The sequence below is a fragment of the Panicum hallii genome, chromosome 5 (genome assembly GCF_002211085.1).
Source record: "Panicum hallii strain FIL2 chromosome 5, PHallii_v3.1, whole genome shotgun sequence".
Classification (NCBI taxonomy): Eukaryota; Viridiplantae; Streptophyta; class Magnoliopsida; order Poales; family Poaceae; genus Panicum; species Panicum hallii.
The window spans coordinates 56,041,595-56,065,050 of record NC_038046.1 but is presented as its reverse complement, the minus strand read 5'-3'; the positions used below and the strand labels follow the sequence as shown (position 1 = coordinate 56,065,050).

The 23,456-nt window shown below is 49.5% G+C and overlaps 5 protein-coding genes across 8 annotated transcripts; 3 read left to right on the top strand and 2 right to left on the bottom strand.

The window, feature by feature from the left end:
- Positions 1-3,453: 3,453 nt before the first annotated feature.
- LOC112895469 lies at positions 3,454-7,252 on the top strand. 3 transcript variants are annotated; one of them, XM_025963424.1, is made up of 10 exons: positions 3,454-3,797; positions 3,914-4,117; positions 4,517-4,893; positions 5,048-5,081; positions 5,310-5,534; positions 5,677-5,766; positions 5,906-5,971; positions 6,050-6,141; positions 6,221-6,268; positions 6,854-7,252. In XM_025963424.1, the coding sequence occupies exons 3-10, from the start codon at positions 4,550-4,552 to the stop codon at positions 6,963-6,965; spliced, it is 1,011 nt and encodes a 336-aa protein (XP_025819209.1). In that variant the 5' UTR covers positions 3,454-3,797; positions 3,914-4,117; positions 4,517-4,549; the 3' UTR covers positions 6,966-7,252. The 3 variants fall into 3 exon arrangements, with proteins under 3 accessions (XP_025819209.1, XP_025819208.1, XP_025819206.1); XM_025963423.1 differs by having other exon boundaries at positions 3,911-4,117; XM_025963421.1 differs by lacking the exons at positions 3,454-3,797; positions 3,914-4,117 and having other exon boundaries at positions 4,500-4,893.
- Positions 7,253-11,319: 4,067 nt separating this feature from the next.
- LOC112894560 (protein NSP-INTERACTING KINASE 3-like) lies at positions 11,320-16,161 on the top strand. Its single transcript, XM_025962310.1, has 11 exons — positions 11,320-11,854; positions 12,197-12,329; positions 12,423-12,494; positions 12,615-12,758; positions 12,872-12,943; positions 13,027-13,086; positions 13,205-13,302; positions 13,413-13,562; positions 14,214-14,555; positions 15,016-15,407; positions 15,560-16,161. The coding sequence occupies exons 1-11, from the start codon at positions 11,737-11,739 to the stop codon at positions 15,878-15,880; spliced, it is 1,902 nt and encodes a 633-aa protein (XP_025818095.1). The 5' UTR covers positions 11,320-11,736; the 3' UTR covers positions 15,881-16,161.
- A 1,285-nt stretch (positions 16,162-17,446) lies between these two features.
- On the top strand, positions 17,447-18,265 carry LOC112895009. Its single transcript, XM_025962868.1, has one exon. The coding sequence runs from the start codon at positions 17,674-17,676 to the stop codon at positions 18,016-18,018; it is 345 nt and encodes a 114-aa protein (XP_025818653.1). The 5' UTR covers positions 17,447-17,673; the 3' UTR covers positions 18,019-18,265.
- Positions 18,266-19,137: 872 nt separating this feature from the next.
- On the bottom strand, positions 19,138-19,988 carry LOC112895644 (cytochrome c oxidase subunit 5C-like). Its single transcript, XM_025963620.1, has 2 exons — positions 19,614-19,988; positions 19,138-19,506 (listed from the first exon to the last, which is right to left on the bottom strand). The coding sequence occupies exon 2, from the start codon at positions 19,475-19,477 to the stop codon at positions 19,250-19,252; it is 228 nt and encodes a 75-aa protein (XP_025819405.1). The 5' UTR covers positions 19,478-19,506; positions 19,614-19,988; the 3' UTR covers positions 19,138-19,249.
- Positions 19,989-20,102: 114 nt separating this feature from the next.
- On the bottom strand, positions 20,103-23,432 carry LOC112893768 (pentatricopeptide repeat-containing protein At1g66345, mitochondrial). Of its 2 annotated transcripts, XM_025961245.1 has the most exons (3): positions 21,577-23,432; positions 20,451-20,968; positions 20,103-20,342 (listed from the first exon to the last, which is right to left on the bottom strand). In XM_025961245.1, the coding sequence occupies exon 1, from the start codon at positions 23,393-23,395 to the stop codon at positions 21,644-21,646; it is 1,752 nt and encodes a 583-aa protein (XP_025817030.1). In that variant the 5' UTR covers positions 23,396-23,432; the 3' UTR covers positions 20,103-20,342; positions 20,451-20,968; positions 21,577-21,643. The 2 variants fall into 2 exon arrangements, with proteins under 2 accessions (XP_025817030.1, XP_025817029.1); XM_025961244.1 differs by having other exon boundaries at positions 20,103-20,968.
- Between the last annotated feature and the right edge of the window lie 24 nt (positions 23,433-23,456).

Genomic DNA, 23,456 nt, shown 5'->3' with positions numbered 1-23,456 from the left:
ACCCGTCACCTTCCTCTGCCTCTTATTCATGGACTCCATCATCTCGACCATGGCATCCAAGTCCCAGTACGAGGTGCCCTCTTTGCCCTTCCCCTTGTCGATGCCACCGCCATTTCCCAAGCCAAGGAGCAAGTTTGGAGCAGACGCAGCGCTGGTGCCACGCACTGGGATGTGAGCTGAGGCGGCACGGAGGGGATCATGCTGGGAGCTTCCTGACCTCAGCACCCTGTCCGAGATGGCAAGGAATTCCGGCGTCCCCATCGACTGAAACAGCCTGAGCAGTTCGTCGGTCTCCATCCTGCACTGCGGCACCATGTCATCGGCGTTGGAAGACGACAATGGAGGCGGTGGCTGGAAGAAGCTCCGGACCGGGTTGCTCGTGGTAGGGCGCTTGCCGAGAACTGACGACGACGATGGCGGTGGCTGGAAGAAGCTCTGAGCCAGGTTGCTCACCGTGGGGCACTTGCCTACAACTGACGAAGAGGTTGCCCTGGTTCTTGGAGTGTGAAGGATGTTGCTGTTGCTGGTGTGCTGTGAGCTCCAGTAGGATGGCAATGTCAGCTGCTCATTTCTTCTCGGTTGGCTGCAGTGGTACTGAGCCACCTGTTGGTGCTGGGGGTGGTTCCAGTCGTTGTTGCCATTTGTCTGAGGTACAACGTGGTAAAACTGAAACAATCATAAATAAAATGTCCATATAAAGATCTTGTATGAAACGATTCAAGAGATGGCATAAGGTGTTTCTCAAGTATTTTACACTGGATAACTGGTGAGGTAGCTGGTAGTCTAGTGTTCTTGGATTTGATCCACCTGACTTACTTCAACCTTATGTGCTCCGAGGGGTTGTGGCTGGCCTCCCTAGGAGTCCCTGTCCAGTTGAAACCATTATCAAAACAGGAGGAACAATGCACATTCATTCATTCAAACACAACATACAGAGCAAACATGATAGCCTTCAGGCTTCAACCATAAAATTGAACAATTGCATATGACACCTAGCCTTGGACCATAATATTGACCAACTTGTTTATGCCACTTAGCCTGAATATAGAAAGTGAATAACTACTTCCCCCTTGAAAACAAATAATTGGTCAATGAAGTGAAACACTATCTTCTCTATAAGGTGAACCTGAAGTTGCTGCATTCTTTGAGGTAGTGCATAAAAGCTCTGGTAAGTATAAGTACGCCTTAGTTACTCCATCTTGAGGCACAACTCCAGTATATGCGGTCTGACTTTGAAGCAGAGAACTTGAGTCACCAGTGGTTGTAGGGGGGAGGCCAAACTGATTGTAGTTTCCACTGCTTGCATTTGTGGGATTCATCCTAGAACCGCCGATTATTCGGCAAATGGGAGTTGAGGCCCTCATGTTGGGACGCTTTCTGTTTTGCCGGTTCAATAGGTGTGGCTGTGTCCTCCTGACCGTACCATCAATAGTTCTTGTCTGAAAAACTAGAGTTAAAAACTTGTTTGGAATAAAACCACGGATGTCATGTTTAGGCAAAAATGCTCTGAAATCTCTCATAAAAACGTAAATGCCAGATACAGTCTTCATTGGGTGGATATCCTAGAGTTAGGATTTAAAGCTACAAATTGTTGTGTTCTAACCACATGCTTAAATAGTGTAGTGCTCAAATAGGGACGGATCCAGCGGTGGTCTGGGAGCTCGAGCCCCTCCTACCCCAAGGAATCCCATGGAGCCCCCCTAAGCCCTTCTACAAATTTGAGAAGGAAGAAGGAGGGAAGGAAGGCAGAAGGAGGAAGAAGAACGGAAGAGCCCCCTGAGCTCAATCCTTCATCCGTCACTGTGCTCAGGAGATACAAAGACGTTCACAAATGAATTTCTTTTGGAGTAAAATAATATACAATACAAAGCACAAAGTATGTATCAAATACACTTGTCAAAATGCACCTCAAACTAAAATAAGTGGTTGCAAACTTGGCGAGCTACAAAAGCTTATGTTTTATTGCTACTAACATGATAATACTTGATGGAAATGAACATGCTGGCCGTCTGCTATCCAACGAAAGAATGCAGGGAAAAGGTGATGGACAATTTGTTTACCTTGAGAAAAATGCAAGAACGTGATAAATAAGGCAAACTAGGATTCACATAAATCCAACTTGTTACTCTCTTCTGCAACTTCAGACATCCAATCATATGAACAATAAACAAACACAAAAATACCGATTATGATGCCCGGAAGATGGGAAATAGAATACCTGCAAACCATGGTTGGGCGATTCCTCCCTCACCATCTCGTAGAAATTCACCCTTCTAGGTCGCATTTGGTGTCAATAGATGGTTTTAGCTAGGTGTGTTTGGAACTTTAGATTGGCCCTAATGCTCACCCTACTATATACTCGGTCTCCACCCCATCTTTATGTCGGTTCCACTATAAGAATCGGAACAATTACTATGTCGCAAATTTTCGCAGTGTTTCCATGGCTGTTCTCATACTGATTGATTCGTGAGTTTTTACTTATATTGTTTTTGGATATAAATATATTAACACCTTACATGTAGAGTTGTAGACAACCATGTCGCACATAAATTTTCACACATCAAGGATGAACATAAAAGTTCAAATATGGTCTTTGATGGAAACCAATAGATATATAAACACTTTCAACTGATATGTACCGTGTGAATGTGGTGTGCGTATGTTTTTTAGATATGAATTCGACTTTCTACTTCCAATTTAAGGAACGAATATTTGGAAAGCTACAAATCTTTCATGTAAAAACTTTGACAATAAGATTATAATCTAAACACTAGAAGAACCTAATGTGAATTGGGTTGACTGAGGTGGACGTCTCCTTTGATCCAGCAATCGATCAACATCATTAATATTTTGTTGTATAATTTAATGATAACATATAATGTTATCATTAAGATGGCTGAGGAGTACTATTTTACTAAGAGGGTGTTTGATTCCAAGGACTAAATTTTAACCCCTATCATATAGAATGTTTAGTTACTAAAAGTATTAAATATAGATTAATTATAAAACTAATTGCACAGATGAAGACTAATTTGCGAGATGAATCCATTAAGCATAATTAGTCCATGATTTAATAATATGATGCTACAGTAAATATGTGCTAATGATGGATTAATTAAGCTTAATAGATTCGTCTCCATCTGTGTAATTAATTTTATAATTATCTCATATTTAGTTCTCCTAATTAGCATCCGAAGATTCGATGCAATGAAGAAACTTTAGTCATGTAACCAAATACCACCGCACATGCTTTATAGGATGGTTAATGAGGAATGGCGTGGGTAGGTTGCGTATCTTCGATCGCACACGTGCCAGAACGTTCGGATGCATACCAGTACGTCCCGTGGAACAGCAACGTGAGAAAATCCTTCTTGTTTGTTTTTATCTTGACTCTAGGTTGCAAAGGCAAATCGATACAAACACAAATGATTGAGCCATATAATCCACCCATCCATCCATCCGATTCCAAGCCGGCGGGTCCGAGTTGGAGCCTCGCATCTCCTGATCTCCAGATCACCTGCCCCGAGGGGCGCCTCCGATCCAATCAAGCACGGCAAACATGTGGCTCCCCCTCGCCGTGGTTGGTTTCTCGGTTTGTTCGCTTCCTCTCTCGCTTGCCCCGCCGACCCGTCTCCTGTGGCCGCGCTGTCTTGTGTTGTGTGAGGGGGAGGGTGTCTGACAGGGAGGCTTCCCGAGGGATCCGGATTAGTAGTAGCCAGCACGAGTCCACCGCCGGCGCCTACATTGACTCGGAGATTCTCGCGAGGAACTGGCGGAGATCTGCCCATCCATATATCGTAATTCATGATCTACACATCCTACTCTCTGCCCGACATTTCTGAATCCGCGCCCTTTTTTTCTGCGAGTATACTGACGCGCATATGTCTCCTCCCCTCGTCTCAATCTCGAGGAGTGGTGTAATCGGCGGAGGAAGACGCATCGCATAAACGAGGTGGAAGGAAGCTCGGAGAAGGCGAGCGGACAAGGGGAGTGGAGGTTTTTGGCTTCTTCGTCATCCGCTCCGTTCCTCTTCGTGTCCGGGAAGCGCCTCCGCCGGCGTGTCTGAAACTCCGGGTTGGTCTTCCCGTGCGCGATCCTCTCGACGAATCAGTCGCCGGTATATTCAGCTTCCTTCCCCACTTCATCTGCTCGCACGATAGGTTTCTTCACGCCCTCTGCTTCGTTGTTCGTTAGCTTCGTGCGTGCGCGTCGATGGAACAGCAAAAGGTTGCATCTTTACATTTTGCGTGGGGTACCCAGGTTGCAGGATAGATACTGAAAAACTCTGAATAGTGTATTGGTTCCTCTCGCTTTCTTGCTCCTGTTCTTTTGCCCTTTCCTTCTCTGATTGGCAATTACGATATTCGGTATTGATGTCTCTCTTTGCCGGCAAGGAAAGTAGAAAATTACTCCTTTTCATTCTATATAGAACGGACACGAGCAAGTATGGGATCAAATTTACCTGACAAGGACGGGGGCTGTGAACTTATATGATGTGTTGTTGATGTGGTGGCAGTGGTCGACCGATTCCGCATTCCAGTCCTCAGCCATGGCCGTGGACACCACTGAACCAGAGTACTGGCTCAACTGGAGGTTTTTGCTATGCGCACTCTGGGTGTACTCCTGCATGGCTTTGGCATGCTTCTTGATTTGGAAGTACGAGGGGCCCAGATCACGGGACAGCAATGGCGATGACGGCGGAGACAGAGAGGAGGCGCTTTCCCGGGCAGGACCTGGAGTTGTGTATCTTGAAGATTGCTGGAAGCCGTGCCTTGAGGAGATCCACCCTGGCTGGTTGCTGGCGTTTCGTCTTGTGGCCTTCTTCATTCTGGCTTCGCTTCTTTTGGTAGACATCATCACTGATGGATGGAGTATCTTCCTATACTACACACAGTAAGCCAGTCTTCATCCCTATTGATAATAATTCCTGGAAGTAGTTTCACTAGTCACAACTCAAAGAGTACGGATCATTCTAGCTCAGCACATTTTTTACTAAATAAATATACAGAATGTGGTTTGACTTTTTGTTGTTCTCTACATGGGACAGGTGGACGTTCTTGCTTGTCACCTTGTATTTTGGGGTATGTAGTTTTTCCTTTTGCTGTTGGCCACTTTATCATTTATGATTAGCTGCCTCTGTGACAGATTTCATGTTTTATTGAACGTCTGTTGACATTGAAATAAAGGGCAATTTCAATTTTCTTTGTGGGATACATCTGAAGCAGATTGTAGTTTATATATGCTTTCACACCCCTATTTCACAAATATTACTTGCTAGTTCATTTCGCTGACAAATTCTTTGTCTTTAGCTTGGCTCGCTGCTTTCAGTTTACGGATGCTATCAGTACGCTTACAAGACCAGTGGAGATGGATCTGATCTGATAGGATCCGGTGCAGATCGTGGCTCATATACCATTGCTCCAACAGGGGAAAGTGCATATAACCATGTAATCAAAAGTCCTTGTTACAGTAAAATACACGGAGGACAACAAATTGCAGGATTTTGGGGTTACCTCTTCCAAATTATGTTTCAGGTAACCCATCATAAGCATGCCTTGCTGCTTTGACATAAACTAGGCATGGTTAAAATCGATCAAAATCATAGGGAAGTATAAAAACTGACCACATCATGGCTCTACTTGTTACTCTACTCAAATCTTGTATTCTTGTTTACAGACAAATGCAGGTGCTGTGTTGATCACGGATCTGGTGTTCTGGCTTATTTTGTACCCTTTCCTTGCCCACAATGAATATGATATGAATTTTGTGAGTATTCTCTTCTGATAGGATTTTTAAAATTGATCAGTGTTGAAAAAAAAACTTGCTGAATGTAAACCCAATTAGAAACATTTGTTTGCATTCTTGCTTTTTAAAATTGTGTTCTTATAGGCATTGCACATTACAGATTCTGATTGGCACACATTCAATCAATGTTGTCTTCCTAGTTGGTGATGCTGCTCTAAACAAATTGGTAAGCATTTCATGCTGGAATACCGATCCATATCATAATCAACCGATCTCTCTATTGACCATTTAATCTACAATGCAGCATTTCCCGTGGTTTAGGATAGCATATTTCCTGCTGTGGACAGGCCTTTTTGTCAACGTTCAGTGGATCATCCATGCTAACGTGTCAATTTGGTAATGCATGCTAACTTTGTTTTTTTCTTGCTAATAAGGTGAAAACTCTTGATGTGTAATGCGATTTGTGTTTGTTCAGGTGGCCTTACCCATTTCTAGACCTGACATTCCCCGCAGCACCTGTATGGTAAGCTCTACTTGCTGAAAGAAGTACTTCTGTTCTGCTAAGTGGTATCCTTTTGTGCAACTATAGCATCAGTAGTCCATATCAGAAATGTGGAATCTAGACATTAGATGAAAGTAAAAGTGCAAGATAGACGTAGCTATGAAATTTTATCTCTATAGTCTCTTCATGTCATATGATTCAGCTACTACGATGAGAAAAAGAGTACCAAAAGAAAATACACTTGAAAACGTCTCCATACTAAATTAAAAGATGTATTATTTCTGCAACATTAGTGTTGTCTATACACATCTAGAATGGCTAATTTCTGAAGTAGTTAGAAATAGTGGTATGACAACAATTTTGTCTTTTACTTTTGGTTGGGTTTAATGTTCAAGTTTTGGGGCTGTTCTTCAGGACAGTTTATTTTTCAGAACATTTAGAGGGTATGATACATGAACAGATGAAAATACATACAAAGGATGCCTAAATAGTTTAGGTCATTGTCTCACTTGCCACTCAGCTCAGCCAGGAATTATGCCAGTATTGTTGAAGTTGTTAGATTTAGACTGCGATTCCGATAAACGAAAAAACTTGGACTCTTGGCAGGTACCTGGTGGTGGCATTGCTGCACTTCCCGTGCTACGCCCTCTTCACCCTGGTCCTGAGGCTGAAGCATTCTGTGTTGGAAAGTTGGTTCCCTCAAACTTATGTTAAGTAATCAAAGAGGACTGTCGTGGTAGCTGGCTGTACCTATACTTACCTCCTGCGAAATCAAGCCGGTATTCTGTTTACTCTCTACACCTCGAAATCACATTGTTCAGAAGTAGATTACACCTGTCGCTCGACAGGTTTCCCTCAAAGTGGACATGTAAATTGGCAGAGCATGTTCCAAAAATTTTGAGATCAACAGCTAAACTAGCTATTGCCTCTAGCATCATACCCCTTTTTCCCCCAATGGAGATGTGTGTACAGGCCATTATATACATGCAAATTTTCTTCAACAGATTTCATGCTCGTTCCATGATTTATATACTTCTTGCAGTCGTATGTCTTTTTTTTCGAAACAAAGCGCGATCCCCCATTTCTTTCAGTCTTTTCTGTGGCACATCAAATTTCTATACTTCACACAGTGTCTTTTTGGCATCATCAGGAGAAAAGAAAGTATGATCACAGAATGGGCCTCTTGAGTGTTTGGGCTTGACGCTCTGAGCCGGCCCGCAGTAAACCTGAAAGGTGGGCCATGGTCCATCTTGGGGTAGGCCCACCAAAACCAATCGTGGGACCCACTGGCTCCTGCCCGCGTCGCAGCCTCTCTTGTCTCCTGCAGAAAGGAACGAACTTGCTAAGGGCTGGATCACCCTGACTATCTCTACCATATACACTAATTATAAATGCTAAATATAGATTAATTATAAAGAATTAATTGCATAAATGGAGGTTAATTCGTGAGATGAATTTATTAAATCTGATTAGTTCATAATTTAACCATAGTGTGCTACAGTAAATATATACTATGATGGATTAATTAAATTTAATAGATTCATCCTAATTATATAATTAAATTTTTAGTTAATTTATTTTTAATATTTCTAATTGGTATCCGACGTCCAAATTGCATGCGACAGCATCTTTTGTCACCCGATCCAAACAACACTTATTAAAAAACGGGAGGGAAATAATCCAAACAGCCCTTATTAAAAAACGGGAGGGAAATAGAGGTACGGCGAAAAGGTTGAGCACCTTGTACTGCAGCGTGGCAGGCCGCATAGTCACGTGCGCACAGCCACAGTAACCCAGCCAGTAGCCACTGCCCACAGCCCGCTGGCAGGCAGCCGCTGCGGCTGCGTCCGCTCACCCCTCTCCCTCCGGCGACCCACGCGCCGCCCCGGTCTCCCAGGCCGGCGAGCCAATCACTCTCGCTCGCTCGCTCACTCACTCGTACGCTAGCGCTGGCGCCTCGCGCCTTGTCGTTGCTCCCGTCTTGAGGCGCAGCTCCTAATCTCTCTCGGATGTTGATGGGATGGCGGTTTGCTTGCTCGCTAATCTCAAAGCTGCGCTGCGTGCGCCTCGGCGACCGGTCGTTCGCCTTTGCGCCGGCCGGAATCCGCCGGGCTCGAGGAGGATCACTGTTGTTCGGTACGGCGCTCACATTCCCGCCCGGTATCCGCGCCGCCGGCGTAGAATAGTCGCCGGGGCTCGGTCCATTTGGGTTCGGAGCCGAGTGCTCGCTCGCTCGTCGGAGTTTGGGCCGGTGGCCGGCGTGCCGACGCGGGGTAGATCCAGAACTCTGCTTCTCCGGATTCGTAGTCCAGGCTCCCGTGGTCGATCGGCACCCGTGGATCTCGAACCTTGCCTGGCACCGAACGCCGTGTTCGAGTCCTACTCCACGGCCCGTGCAGACGTGACGCCGCCACGCCGGCACGTGCTCTTCAGGTGCGCCGCGCGCGCTTGTGCGTGTCCCGGGTGCAGAAACTGATGGGAAAACAGCTGCCGACCAGACACGAGCATGGATGGGTATGGGTGGACGCCCGCACGGGTACGGCAGGCGACGGACCCGCAGGCCTCGGTGGCTGGTCCCCCGGCGTCGTCCCGTTCTGGGAGAACGCTCGCTAGCGCAACAGGGCCGCACGGGAGTTATTCCCCGGCGATCTGCCGGCGCGGGGCTGCGTTGACGACACGCGCGCTGCTGGCCGGACGCCGACGACACCCCACCAACAACGCCGATCTACCAACCGGATGCTTGCTCAATTTTGGTTGGAAGATTGTTCAGCGACGGAGACGGATGATCTGCCATGATTGGGGGCGTCCCTCTCGGCTCAGCTTCTATTGTCCGAGCTCATGCTATGTTCGTAGCGGGCGGCAATGCGAGCCAACCAGCCATGGCGGCGAGCCGACGACGATCACGGGACACCTCCTAATTCTCCTCCATGTCCTGATGCCCATGTGCAAGTGCCTAGAGGCGGCGGTACCACAACCACCGCCGGCACCTCGCTCCTTGTCCGTCGGGAATTCGCCGGCCGTTGACATGGGCGAAAGCGGCCTTGTCCTCGTGCCGCTTGGAGTGTAATGTGCCCAGAGATGGCGCACCTGCACGGCTGCGACCCGCAGGAATCGTCCAGCCCACCTCGACCAGGCTCGGACTGCGGCGCATAAATCGGCTGCGCGGCGGTCCGGGCAACGCGGCGCGGCGCACGCACGACATCAGCGGCGGCCGGCAGCTAGCTGGCCGCTGGGCACTGGGCTGGCTGGCGGCCTGCCGCCTTTCCCTGCGCCGGCGGTCCGGCCAGACCAGCCGGCCCGGCTGGTGCCGTACCCGCTGCCACCAGGGTGCGGTGCCGGGGCAGCGCCGTGGCCACGCACCGGGCAGAACGCAGGGCAGGGAGAGCAGGCCGCCTGCCTGCCCTGCGCGCAGGCAGGCATGGCGATGCACGGGCCACTCCCAGTCCCTCCACGACGCTGTCACGCTGCGCGGCTACTGTTGCGCTGCAGAAAGAGACTGGCCGTGTACGCCTCCTGCCTGCAGTCACTGATGAGCCATCCGTCTACAACTACCGTGATAATTGTCCTGTATTTTGCATCTCTGAAATGAACACACTGGCTGATACTGTAGCTGACATCTGATGCATTTTTATTTTTGAAAAAGGAGATGGTGGATTTTCTTTTTGAAAAAAGATGATGGATTGGTTATGCCATCCTTGAGATACAAGCAAACGCATACTCATTGATAAAAAAATCTCATCTATGAACAAGCTGAATCTTCGGACATCACCCATTTTCCATTCAAAAGACACAAGCTAGCTGAAGATCTGCCGGCCGGGGACCGGATGTCGCCGGATATAATAAATATATAAATAAACAAACTAGATTCTACCACTACCACCGGGACACACTGATGGCCAAGAGAGAGAGGGAGAGGGAAAGAGGGGACGGTGAAGAACTGGTGATGGTGACGAGCAGAGCGACAAGAGAGGACGGGACAAAATAAAAGGCAAGCATGTGACTCGGCAGTGCCCCGCAAGCCTTTAACCTCATCCCCTTTTTTATATTCCCCATCATTCTGCTCTTTATACTACTGTTCCGGTAGCCGGTAAGTGGCATTACGTTACAGTTTCAGCAGCGTAGATTCTCGAGCGCGCAGGGCAGTACGCCTCGGCCTTGTAGAGTAGACTAGTTCATGACAAACATGCGCCCTGTCATTACCGCTGTCGTTAGGCAGGTGGTGACAACCAGAGAGAACACTGGTGAAAGATTGATGAAAGCCCAGGCCTTGTTTAGATTGCAACAAAGTTGCAATAGTAACACTGTAGCGTTTTCGTTTGTATTTGACAAATTTTATCTAATCATGGACTAATTAGGCTCAAAAGATTCGTCTCGTGATGTACAATTAAACTGTGCAATTAGTTATTTTTTTTACATACATTTACTGCTTCACGCATGTGTTTCAAAATTGATGTGATGGAGAGAGAGTGTAAAAATTTGGAATTTGGAGTGCATCTAAACGGGGCCCTAGTATATGCTAACAGGCAGGTATATGGGTTGTTTATCTTTGCTAATCACGCACAGATGCCGGTAACATGTACTCCTAGTACTGGTATATGATACTAGTAGTAAACTTTTAACACTGCTGGTAGCGGCAATACATTATGCTTCCCGATGACAGAGAGCATTTAGCATTAGTGCATTACTGTTTGTTCGTTCGCCTCTCGAAAGGCGTTGGAGCATCTGCCGTCTTTTCTGAACAAGTGAACAGGGCTAATCCACGCCCTCGGGAAAGCTGAACATTTTGTTCTCTGAAAAACATCAAATTGGCAGTGTTCTTCCACACAAAAGATGAGAAAGATTCTTGGGGGGGGGGGGGGGGGGGGGATGGCGAGTCCAGCAAGAGCATTTCGTTCCTTTTCTGAGAAAATGCACGCGCCTTTTCCAGAAAATCTAGGGGGATAACCAAAAGGCTGGCGAGAAAAATGAAAAGGATGGAGGAGGTCTGGAGCTAGGCATGCGCGCCCGTGGCAGGTCAGGCCGGGTCGGGGGAAAAGCGTTTGGCGGTTTGCAGCGGCGTGGAGCGGGTGGGCATCAGCGGCGTCAGCGGACAGCGGCCGCGGCAGCCAGTGGCATGGTGGTGGATTGATAGGTGGGGAAGGGAGGGCCGGAGGGGCCTGCTGCTGCTGCTGCTCATTGGCGTTGGCGTTTCCCTTCTCCCCACTGCCCCCCACTACCCCACCCCCACCATCTTCGTCTCGGATGCTCGCGTGAACCCCCTCCCTCCCCCCTCGCTTTCGCGCTGCGTCCGCGGTGGCATCATTGGATAACCTGGATTGGTCCGGGTTGGGTGGCCTTCTTCCCGGCTGCTGGTTTCGCGAGCTCGGCTTCTTCGTCTCCCTGCTGCTGGCGGAGGCGTAGCGGAATTGTGGTTCAGCCGTGGGCTGGCCTGCTCTTCCTCTTCTTCAGATCATTGTTTGCCGAATTGAATCTGCGGGGCTGTGCCGGCGATGTGGGTGCCGGTGGCGCCGATGTGGATGCGGTGGTGGGTGGCGGTTGCTGGCCTGCTCGCCGTGATCCTGCCGCCGTCCACCGCCACACTCTCCCCGGCCGGCATCAACTACGAAGGTACCTAACATTCTCTCTTTCCCATCTTCTTCTCCGAATCTTAACAAAAGGCCACGACCAACCTTTTTCTATTTTGGAAAAATAAAAGGACGAAAGGCCAACCTTTTCAATCAGGCAACAGAGGATTTTAAGGAATTTGTTGAAAAAAAGAATCCCTTTGCCCAACCTTGCAACCGGTTGCTGGTTTGAAGTTGGTGTAAAAGATCTCATTTTGGTGAAGGGAATTAAACGAAATGCAGCTGCTTGCTTCCTCATCAGTCATCTTACTTGTCGAGTTTTAGCTGTTTCTTGGCATTACGAATTTGGTGAAGCTGAACCTGCCTACCTGTGACTGTACCGCAGTGGTGGCTCTGATGGCCATCAAGACGGAGCTGGAGGACCCCCACAACGTGCTCGACAACTGGGACATCAACTCCGTCGACCCCTGCAGCTGGAGGATGGTCACCTGCTCCTCCGACGGCTACGTCTCCGCTTTGTACGTTACGCTCCCTTGTTCATGCCCATTCCCAAGAGCACCGACGGTCGCTGCTTTGGGCTGATCTTCTTACATGCGCCTCTTTGTTTGCAGAGGATTGCCCAGTCAGAGCTTGTCCGGGAAATTGTCACCCGGCATCGGCAACCTCACCAGGCTACAATCTGTGTAAGTTCACTATCCCCTATCGTTTACCTCTGGCACTTCAAAATTCAAATTTGAGGCTTCTTCAGTGGGCCGATCTGGTCGAATAAATCACTGAAAGTGCTCGGCTTTGTGAATCAACAGGCTGTTACAGAACAATGCGATTTCTGGCACCATTCCCAGTACCATAGGAAGGTTGGGGATGCTAAAGACTCTTGACATGTCAGATAACCAGCTCACGGGGAGCATCCCAGGTTCACTTGGGAATCTCAAGAACCTCAACTATCTGTAAGATTTTTCTTATTCCATTCTTGATTTTCAACAGTGCTCTCATTGTCTGTGTGCACAGTTTTTTTTTTTTTTCATTTTTGCTCATTGTCTAGTTCTCTTGGTGTCAACAGGAAATTGAACAATAATAGCTTGTCTGGAGTTCTGCCTGATTCACTTGAATCCATTGATGGCCTTGCTCTTGTGTATGCTCTGCAATCCCTGTTTATTGTTTGTTTCTCTCTTTCCCTATTTTAGTACTAACTCTTGGATTGTCTTGTTTCAATAGAGATCTTTCATTTAACAATCTTAGTGGTCCATTACCCAAGATTTCTGCAAGAACTTTCATGTAAGTAATTTCAACTTATTCCCTTTCATGGCTGTTTATTGCTTCGACCTGAGTACTACCATCTCTACGTATCATGGCATGGACTAATGTTCTTTCATTTTACTGTTTGGTCATACAGTATTGCTGGGAATCCAATGATTTGCGGTGATAAGTCAGGAGATAACTGCTCTTCTGTGTCACTTGACCCACTCTCTTACCCACCAGATGATCTGAAGAGTGAGTTGTTTTCCTCATCATTCAATTTCAGGAGATATGCATCTTTTAAAGAAGAAATTTGCTGTAACTTTTCTTCTATGTGACACTCACATATGTCTCCTTTTCCTCAGCTCAGCCACAACAAACCATTGGAAAAGGCCGCCGTATTGCTACAATATGTGGAGCAACTGTAGGGTCAGTAGCTTTTGTTGCTATCGTAGTTGGTATGCTTCTTTGGTGGTGTCATAGGCGAAATCAGCAGATCTTCTTTGATGTAAATGGTAATATTCTTTTCGAATCCATTCTTATGTGATCATGATAACAGCCACCTAGATATGAATTGCATTAGATCAATGTTTGTATCAACAGCAATTAGCTTATGATTTTATGATCTTAGATCTTTTTCCTTCTAACCATTTCCACAGTAAATTTACATGGATATAAAGATAAACATACTGCCCAAATGCATACCAATTTGAGCTACTGAGGTTTGAATAAGCTGGCTGATTAGGCTTTGACATGTTCCCCCAATAGCAATTGAGCATTGCTCTAATATTCTGCCATGTGATGTCGGTAAGGAGTTTTGAAATCACTCACAAATTTGAAGATACAATAGATGAACCTCGCAACATTAGTTCTGTGCTTTACCTTCAATATTTTGAGTGCAACATAACCTTTATGTTGCTTTTTAGTTTTTTACTAGTACGATCTTCCTGTTACTTTTGGTATGTGGGCTATTTTCGCGATCATGATCTCCTCGCTACTTTCTGTACTTTATTTTAACCTTTCAACAATCATGAGCTGTCTTTTACCCTTCTAGGACATTATTTGGTCTTTTTAGCATGCTATGCTTTGTCTTGTCTCTTGCATGCTACTCTGATTGTCTTTCCAGCAGCATGGTAATTGAACCTGATACATTCTTCTATGTGCAGACCAATATGATCCAGAAGTTTGTTTGGGTCATCTGAAGCGGTATGCCTTCAAGGAGCTTCGTGCAGCTACTAACAACTTTAACTCGAAGAACATCTTAGGTGAAGGTGGATATGGCATAGTCTACAAGGGTTATTTGCGTGATGGCTCTGTCGTTGCTGTTAAAAGGCTGAAGGATTATAATGCTGTTGGTGGGGAGGTTCAATTCCAAACTGAAGTTGAAGTCATTAGCTTGGCTGTTCATCGGAATCTCCTCCGTCTTATTGGATTCTGCACTACAGAAAGCGAGCGATTACTTGTTTATCCTTATATGCCTAATGGAAGTGTTGCTTCTCAATTGCGGGGTTAGTCTCCCTCCCTCTCCTTGCTTGTGACTTCCATGTGCATATGTTTATTGCTAGCCAGCCCAAGTTCTTTGAAGTCCGCAAGTCCACGTAATCACCCTATTTCTGGATGTATCATGGTCTATGTTAAATGTCTGCTTTCCAACATTTGCTTGGTGTTACTGCATAAAGTTACTATTGCAGTTTTGTGTTGTGTAGGTCATACCTTAGGCTTTAGGACAAACGGGCAAGCTTGCATGATCTCTGTTGGATGTATAAAGGCTTTATACAACTATTGTAGTTTTGTGTTGTCCAGTTTTAGAAGATGAACTGAACCCATTCAAACATCACATGTCTAGCTATATTTAACTCATAGCATGGGGGTATTAAGCTTAATCAATGAGAGCAAACATCATATGAGCATCACCCACAAACATCATCCTCTATGCGTGCAAATTAACTTTATTTAATTTTTCTTCAGAGCATGTAAATGGCAAGCCAGCTCTTGATTGGTCAAGGAGAAAGAGGATAGCACTAGGCACAGCAAGAGGTCTGCTTTATCTCCATGAGCAGTGCGACCCAAAAATAATCCATCGTGATGTAAAAGCTTCCAACGTGCTTCTCGATGAATATTTCGAAGCAATTGTGGGAGATTTTGGATTGGCAAAACTTTTGGATCACAGGGAATCTCATGTAACCACTGCAGTGCGTGGAACAGTTGGACATATAGCACCAGAGTATCTGTCAACTGGCCAGTCATCTGAAAAGACCGATGTGTTTGGATTCGGAGTTCTTTTAGTTGAGTTGATCACTGGTCAGAAAGCGTTGGATTTTGGAAGAGTAGCAAATCAGAAGGGTGGGGTTCTCGATTGGGTAAGTATGCATCTTGTGGTTTACTATTTCGATCTGCATATTTGCTTTAAAGCTTTAGATCAAGAAAAGTCTTACAGAGTTTTCTTGTTATTAAAGGCTCATTTGTTTGTATTTCGCTGAACATGTTTCCTCATACTCCTGTCCGGTTCCAGGTTAAGAAACTTCATCAAGAAAAGCAGCTAAGCATGATGGTGGACAAAGACCTGGGTAGCAACTACGATAGGGTCGAGCTGGAGGAAATGGTTCAGGTGGCTTTGCTATGCACACAATACTACCCATCTCACCGCCCTCGGATGTCCGAGGTAATCAGGATGCTGGAAGGGGATGGGCTCGCAGAGAAATGGGAAGCATCACAGAACGTGGACACACCGAAGTCCGTCTCATCAGAGCTCCTGCCTCCAAAGTACATGGATTTTGCTGCGGACGAATCCTCGCTCGGCCTAGAAGCCATGGAGCTCTCCGGACCGAGGTGACCGAACGGATCAGTCATAGCCATAGATGCATAGATGCTTGCCATATGAAGCCTATTGATGTATTACATTCAATTCGTTTAGGTGTAGAGCTGAGGGAAGGCAAAAAAATTTTCCGGTAGATGTAGGGTGTGTGATCTGTTCTGTTGTCTGTCTATAGCTGTGGTGGCATTCATTTGTACATACAGTAGCATTGTGCGAGGAGAGCCCATCCTTTTGCGCATCTACTTGGTGGCAAAGAGATGAGATGAATGAGTATATATAGAAATGAAATTTTCCAGTGATGTTTTTGGCTGTTTTTGGTTTTGCCTGCTGAAGGCCTGTGCAGTTGATACGCTGATACTTTCTGTTCACGCATCAGTTCATCAGCATGTATCAGGGATGTCTTTTTTTTTCTTTTTGAGAGAGGAAGAGATAGAGTTGTAACAGGGATGCTATGCTACAACAAAAGGAACATGCTACAGGCATACGGTAAACCATTGCATGTTTGCATTGCTGCTGGCATGTGGTAGCACAGTATTTCTCTGTATGCACTGTGTGCGGTGCGCCCGGCACCCTAGCCAGGCCCAGGCGTCAGTGCAGAGGTGTTGCAAGCCTGCCAAGCTAAGCAGCTGCAGCTACATGGAGACATGGAGCAAGGTGTTGTATGGCAAGCGTGAAAAGTGCGATGCGATGGAACCGGTCGACGGAGTGCTTGCTACTGCTGCATCCTAGCGGGTAGCCGCAGCCTGCAGATCAGCACCATCGCGTCGCACCAACTGTTTTCTGCAGCTACAAAGCTCGATGCATCCCCTCACATCCAAACTAGGCAGGGCCTCTCGGCCCTTTTCTCCCCTGTTCTGAAGAACTTGTGGTGCCTCACTGCGCGATGGCGGCCACACACTGCCTTTCAATCATCGAAGCGGATGGGTTCGTTACCACCAGCAGAAAAAAGTCGAGCAGATCTTTAGCGATCCCGATAACGGCACGCCCTGGACTGGACAGTCACAGACCAAAAGGCTCGCCGAGCTTCAGAGCGGCGTTTGAGGCGTTGTCTTCGCCTTGGGAACTGTCTGACAGAAGAGTGGATGGCTGCGCCGGCTCGGCCGAAACGTCCGTCGCATATGACAAGGTCCTCCGTGTCCTGCGTGCGCGTCACATGCCCGTGGGACATGCATGGCCCGGGGTCGCGCACGAACGATGAGCCCCGCCCCGCCCCGCGGCGCGACGGCGGCGGCGTCGCGAGCGGCCTGCCGGCAGCCGCTGGAGGCGGTCGAGCGGCGGCATTATGCCGTGCCGCCGTGGGGCTCCCCCGGCCGCTCCCCCGCCTCGCTCGCCCGGTCAATCAAATCGGAGCCGAGCGCGAGCGCGGTGCGCGCACGGGGGCCTGGCGGCCTGCGTGAGCAGCAGAGCATGGCCGCGGCCGTTCGACAGGCTGACAGGCAAGCGAACAAGCGGACAGAGACCGGGTGGAGCCGTGGACAGACGCCGGGCAGGCAAGGCCAAGGCGAGCGATGGATGGAGCGAGCGAGCCCATGACTCGCTGCGCCTTTCTTTGCCCGGCGCCCGAGTCCAATCGAGTCGCCCTCCTCGTCCCCCCCTCCTCCCGTGTCGTCTCGCTCCGTCGCTCGCCTCGGCCCCCCGCATCATTGCCGATCATTGCGCTCCGTTATTCTCCGGACACCGCGCGCCCCACTCCTACACCCTACTCCCTCTCGCCCGCAGCCTAGCGCCGTTATCTCCTCGCCTGCCTGCGCTCAGCGCGCGTCTTGTCACGGGCTCGACTACCCCAATCCTCGTGGTGCGAGCCAGAAGATATGAGCGCCAGGTGCGTCAAGCTGCTGCTGCTGGTCACGCTGATCCCGCTGGCGCTCAGGGCGACCTCGCTGCTCCTCGGCGGCCCCGCCGTGCCGGCGTCGTCCCACCACCGGCAGTCCCCGATGAGTACTGCTACTGCCACCGTCACCGGCCGTGCGAGCGTCTCGGCTGGTTTGGTGCCCGGCCGGCCGTATCGCCAGACGAGGCGCCGGCGGCGGACCGAGAGCGCCCTCGCCGCCTTCGACGGCACGAGGCGGCTCCGGCAGGCCGACGGCGGCAGCTGGTTCGAGGACGACAAGAGGCTGGCGCCCACGGGGTCCAACCCGCTGCACAACCTGCGATGACGCCTGCTGCCGCCGCCGCTTCTCAGCTCGTGAATCAATCTTGCAGCCTTGCAGGTCAGCGGCAATGGCGATGAGATTTTGGCTCCCGGTAACGCCTACGATCTGAATTGAATCCGTGATGTCTTTGATACCAGCGTGTGCGTACATATTCTTGAGGGTCCATGTACATACAGTCTGAATACTTCTGAAGAATTGGTGTAAAGAAACACTACTTGAGCATGTCATGCTTGCCTGCAATTGCTTCAAACGATCCGTGTGCTTCAGCTTCAGCCGTTGTGTTTCTAATCTAGGTACACTAGAAGCTGTCAAATCCTCATGGACAAACGCTGTTGATATAGTAGCTAACCACATTCAGCATTTGCTGAATTTTGCAGTTCCCTCGGTAACTGCGCTTAGGCTATGATTTCAGAAAGCACATAACTTTCGCACATAAGCACGTTGAAACTCGCCACTTTTCGCACATAACTTTCGTAAAAATAAGATGAATTATCAGGCGCTCAGTTCAGGCGTTCTCAGTGCATAGACGTACACGCCATGATCACAGGCTCGGAACGAAGCTTCACAGTAGAGCAGTAGCCTCGACTGTTCAGTTTTACTCTGGCACAGCCGCACAGACACGTTCGTAAAGAGTCGCTCTCACCGGACGGGCTCCTTTAGTTCTTCACGCATTCACAGGTTTCTTTTCTCCAAAAAAAGAAGAAATGAAATAGAGAAAAAAATCATACGGTAACATTGAAGAAATGAAACAGGAAGAGCACATCCCTAGCTGTGGACTAGCTGGGATTCTCCAAATTTAGCAGCCTCTCCTGCAATCATGGTGTCGCCGAATCATGCCGGCACGGCATGCCGAGAACGAACTGATGTGAAGGGAGAGGGAACCTGTCGTCCGCAACAAGAGACAAGCGCCGCAGTACAACACTAATCACAGTGCAAATCTATCCAACCTGGACTTCTAGAAGCATTTTTTTTCTTTTCTGAATCTATCCTCTTTGGAGGAAAAGAGCAGACAGATCGTAAAACCGCCATCGCATGAGTCAGACTCATCATCATGATGGTAAAACACTAAAAGTAGCAAGGCGACTGTCAACCAGTGACATGATCAGAATTCAGAGGTGACAAAGCAAACTACTGATGAGAGTACAGTACTGAACTGAAGTGGCATGCGAAACAACATGCGTGGAGACCGTCCAGCTAGCACCGGTGAACTACTGAAGCGTACGTGTACCGTCCGTCAGTCGTTGGCTCCGGGCAGCGGCACGTCGGCGACGACGGTGATCTTGCCCTGGTCGAGCATGCTGTAGAACTCGCGGGTGCGGCGCTGGTTGCTCCAGTGGTGCAGCTTCCACAGGTAGCCCGCGAGGAGGCCCAGGCTCATGCCGTACACGATCTCCCTCAGCACGCTCGGCGGCCGCCTCCCCGCTGCCGCGTGCGTCGCCACCTTGTGCGCGGCCGTCGACATGGCTAGTGGCGGCCCTCCTTGGTAGCAGCCTGCGCGCACAGGTCGTGTCAGATTGCAAGCTGTGCGTCGAAACGGAGATCGTGCCACAGTGCCAGAACGCCCATGCGGTGATGCAGGTGGGTGCCGGTCCGATTACCCGTCCGAGGTTGAGGATGGGATGGGAGAACGGAGAGGAATGTCGGGTGACGGTGAGTGAGTGGAGCGCTGAAGTCTGAGATGCGAGTTGTGACCTGTGAGACAGTGATCGAATTGCGCGAAGACGGAGCTGGAGTAAAAGGCAACGGGAGGCGGCATGCGGCGGAGCGCCGTGTCAGCTTCGACGCCGAGCGCGTGGCGGAGTCGCGCCACGCGTTCCCGCTCGGCCGGGGCCCCCCACGCGGCGGCCACGGCGACGTCGCGGCACACGGCAGCCCCGCACGCGAGGTGACGAATGGTCTGCGTCTGCGTGTCCTGGTGTAGCCACCTTGGACTGCGTTCCAAGTGTTTTGTGAACTCTGTGCAGCCCCATGGTTCAATCTCTTTTTTTCTCGAGAAACCGCATGGTCCCATCTTTAGAACTGCGCTCGATGCGAGATTCTCATTTTTTAAATTAATAGAATTATTATAGTTTTCATATGACGGAGCGAGTATATTGTGGTCGAGTCTGTTCACACAGTCTTCATCGTCAGATTTATGTAGGTTACCGTGCATGTCATATGCTAAATGATCTTGAACTTTGCTACAAAGCGGATGAAAGTTGCATATCCAGGATTCGCGAATGCAGCACCCCAGGCCATTTTTGTTCTCTCGTCTTCTTTCTCGGTTAGCCCAGAGTGGTAGGTCTTCTGCATCCCGGCGGGCGGCGGCGAACCCACTTATCCGAGTCCTGAGACGACCGCAGAAGACTTCAGCATTGCACTTCTTCCAGATGTTGCAGAGCATGGCTTTGATTTGATAGCAGAGTCCCAAGCTCGCTTAGGGTGGGTGGGTGCACCTGGGTCTCAGGTTGGGTGCAGAACGGGCCAAGCCCATTTGGAGCAATGTGCCGGCGATGGAGTAGGTCTCTGGTGGGCAGGCGCTCCCTGTGCAGTAACCAAAGGAAGTGGCGGCATTTCGGAGGAGCCGCGGTTGCCCGTAGTTCCTTGGCATGGTCATGCGTCGGGCAGATGATCACAGGAGGTGACGTAGATACTCCGGGTGTTAAGCAGCAGATGGCGCGACGATCAGCATATGCAGAGCTTAGCCGGACCAGTTCCAGGGCGTGGAGGAGGAGCTGAAGCTCGCATGCCGCAGTGGAGGTAAGCCTGGGCTGAAGATGAAGGTCCCAGGTGCGCGACTGATAAGCATCCGCCACACTGATGCTACCCGTCGTTGCGTGGGACAGTGGGAGTGCAAGGCCGGCATGAACTGAGCCAGACGAGCCAGTGATCTGCCCAGAACGCCGTGACAAGCAAGACCTCACCATCGGGGCCTGTGGAACGGGCGTCCAGTTTGGGTTTCAGACGTACAGCACTGTGACAAACGTTGCAAAATGAAGAAATGGTCATAAAAGTACAAGTAAATCATGAACACTGATGCTACCACAATTCAAAAAACACGCCCTCTCTATCTTACTGGCGTAGACATAAATGGAGCCATGAAGGCACAGAATGCAGATCACAAAACTTGGCATGAAGTTATTTATACTGCAGATCATGCCACGTTTTTACTTCTCATTATGTGTAAACAAAACTGCATAACAGAGGTATGTGATGATAAAAATCAAAATGCTGATGCTCTGTACGAAAAGAACAGAATTTCTAGCGTGCGTGCCTTGGCACCCCAGAACAAGAATCTTAAAGTGTTTCGGTTACTGGCACATATACTAAGCATGAAATATGTGAGCCCCTAACATGGTAATGGTATGGAAGCTGCACCCCGCCCAAAAACCCCCAAAAAAGGTCCTATGCAAATTAAGCTTAAGAAGGCAGCTGCTTATAGCCATAATTTCACAATATAAAATCCAGAGTGAACTGTTCTCTTGTCTAAACCAATCAAAAGAATGCAATGATGAAGGCATGTGCTACCTGACTGCTCCAAACTCATTCCATGGTAGAAGAGAAACGTTATTGGATAGTTACCTTTTCTTGTATCCCTTTTAGCTTTCCCGCCGGTCAATTCCCGCCCTCCAAAGATCTAATGACATGGTCAGCTATTAGGGGGACAAGAATTCTTTACTTTGATGACTCTCCTCACCAACATCATAAAAGAGTCAGCAGAGGGGACAAGCTTCTCATTCTCTGAGATCATCATATCATACAACCAAAGTGCCCTTTTAGTGTTACCCTTCTCGCAGTAGCTGCTGATCAACAAGTCATATGAGTCATTAGTTGGAGCCACTGCTTTCTTCTTCATCACCACCAAAAACTTCTCAGCTTCCTTCAGATTTCCACACTGGCAAAGGCCCCTGATCAAGGTGGTAAAAACGTCAACACCAGAACTAAGCCCTCTGTGCTCCATCTCGTGGTAGATCTTGACAATACCTTCTGCATCACCAGCCTTGCCATATCCATCAATAAGTCTCTGGTATGTGTCCTTGTCAGGAACAAGTCCTTTGTCCATCAGTGCCGTCAGCAGGTCATTCGCCTTGCGAACCACTCCTGCGTTGCTGAGACCCCCTAACATATCGTTGCAATAGCTGATATCTGGCAAAAAACCTTCATGGAGCATTGTGTCAAAGTAGGCCAACCCTTTCTCAACCATCCCTTGTCTGAAACACCCGGCAATGAGATGGCTGTACGTAGCATCATACGGCTTCAATCCCATGGATACCATTTCTTGGAGAAACTGGACAGCCTTGTCCATACTGCCATTGCAGCAATGTGATCTGATGAGGCAAGTGTACACGAATGCATTCAGGCGACAACCTCGACGAACCATGTCATCACGTTGCTCAACTGCCGACTTCAGATCACCAGCGTGGCAGTAAGCATGCACGATTAGTGAGTAAGCAATGTCGTCAAGCAGAATGTTCTTCTGAAGCATCCTCTTCAGCAGCAAGATGACTTGCTCCACCCTCACATCCTCGATCATCCTAAGGGCAAGTGCCACGTGCGCCACGATGCCGGGCGCACACTTCTTGCCGTGGATCCTCTCCACGAGCGCCGCGGTCCTGGCGAGCTTGCCTTCCCGGCTCAGGACGCCGATGACGAGCTCAACGGTGCTCTGGTTCGCATACACCCGCTTCTGCGTCATTAGCTCGAACACCTCCCATGCGACATCGAACGTCCTGGCGCGCTGCGCTGACTGCAGCGCGGCGTTGAAGGCGGAGAGGGAGGGGAGGACGCCGCGCTGCCCGAGGTAGCGGCAGGCCTCGAGGGCCTCCCTCGGGAGGCGTAGCCGCGCGTAGGCGTGCACCAGGAGGTGGAGACCGCGGGTCGTGGCCGCCGTGCCGCTGTCCTCGTAGGCGGCGAAGAAGGCGTCGATGAAGGACGAGACGGGGGATGAAGACGACGAGTGCTTGGCGATGGCGGCCTCGAGCAGCACGGACGCGTCGCGGAAGAGCGCGGCACGGGAGAGGAGGTGGACGAGGAGGCAATAGGAGCGGAGGGAGTGGGAAGATGACGGGGAGGAGGCGGCGGCGGCGGCGGCTGCGGACCAGTGGAAGAAGGTGAGGGCGTTCTTGGCGACGGGCTCGGGGGAGGCGTGGGGGTGCCTAGCGAGGGAGAGGAGCACGGCGTCGACATGGCCGTGGGGCCCCAGGCCGGCGGCGGCGGCGGGTAAGGTGGCGGAGAGCGCCTCCCAGGTCGCCCGCGGCTGGTGCGCGAGGTAGTGGGAGATTTGCTGCGGCGTCGGGGTGGCCGTGCACAGCAACCGGGAAGCAAGAGCGCGGCCGAGAAGACCACCGCCACCGCGCCGCGTGACCACGCGGCCGCCGCAGTTGGCAGCGCTCAAGGCCATGGCAAGGCATCCCGTCAGCCACAAAGGGCCCTCTATTTGATCCCAAGGTTCATTTCCAGCC

Bases quoted from the DNA above. Each gene is read 5' to 3' on its own strand.
- LOC112895644 (XM_025963620.1), bottom strand. From the start codon at position 19,477: ATGTCGACGGCCGCGCACAAGGTGGCGACGCACGCGGCAGCGGGGAGG.
- LOC112895009 (XM_025962868.1), top strand. From the start codon at position 17,674: ATGAGCGCCAGGTGCGTCAAGCTGCTGCTGCTGGTCACGCTGATCCCG.
- LOC112895469 (XM_025963421.1), top strand. From the start codon at position 4,505: ATGTGGTGGCAGTGGTCGACCGATTCCGCATTCCAGTCCTCAGCCATG. The intron at 5,082-5,309 runs GTATGTAGTTTT...CTTTGTCTTTAG, and splicing joins TTGTCACCTTGTATTTTGGG to CTTGGCTCGCTGCTTTCAGT. The intron at 6,269-6,853 runs GTAAGCTCTACT...GACTCTTGGCAG, and splicing joins TTCCCCGCAGCACCTGTATG to GTACCTGGTGGTGGCATTGC.
- LOC112894560 (XM_025962310.1), top strand. From the start codon at position 11,737: ATGTGGGTGCCGGTGGCGCCGATGTGGATGCGGTGGTGGGTGGCGGTT. The intron at 13,087-13,204 runs GTAAGTAATTTC...TTGGTCATACAG, and splicing joins ATTTCTGCAAGAACTTTCAT to TATTGCTGGGAATCCAATGA. The intron at 15,408-15,559 runs GTAAGTATGCAT...GTCCGGTTCCAG, and splicing joins AGGGTGGGGTTCTCGATTGG to GTTAAGAAACTTCATCAAGA.
- LOC112893768 (XM_025961244.1), bottom strand. From the start codon at position 23,395: ATGGCCTTGAGCGCTGCCAACTGCGGCGGCCGCGTGGTCACGCGGCGC.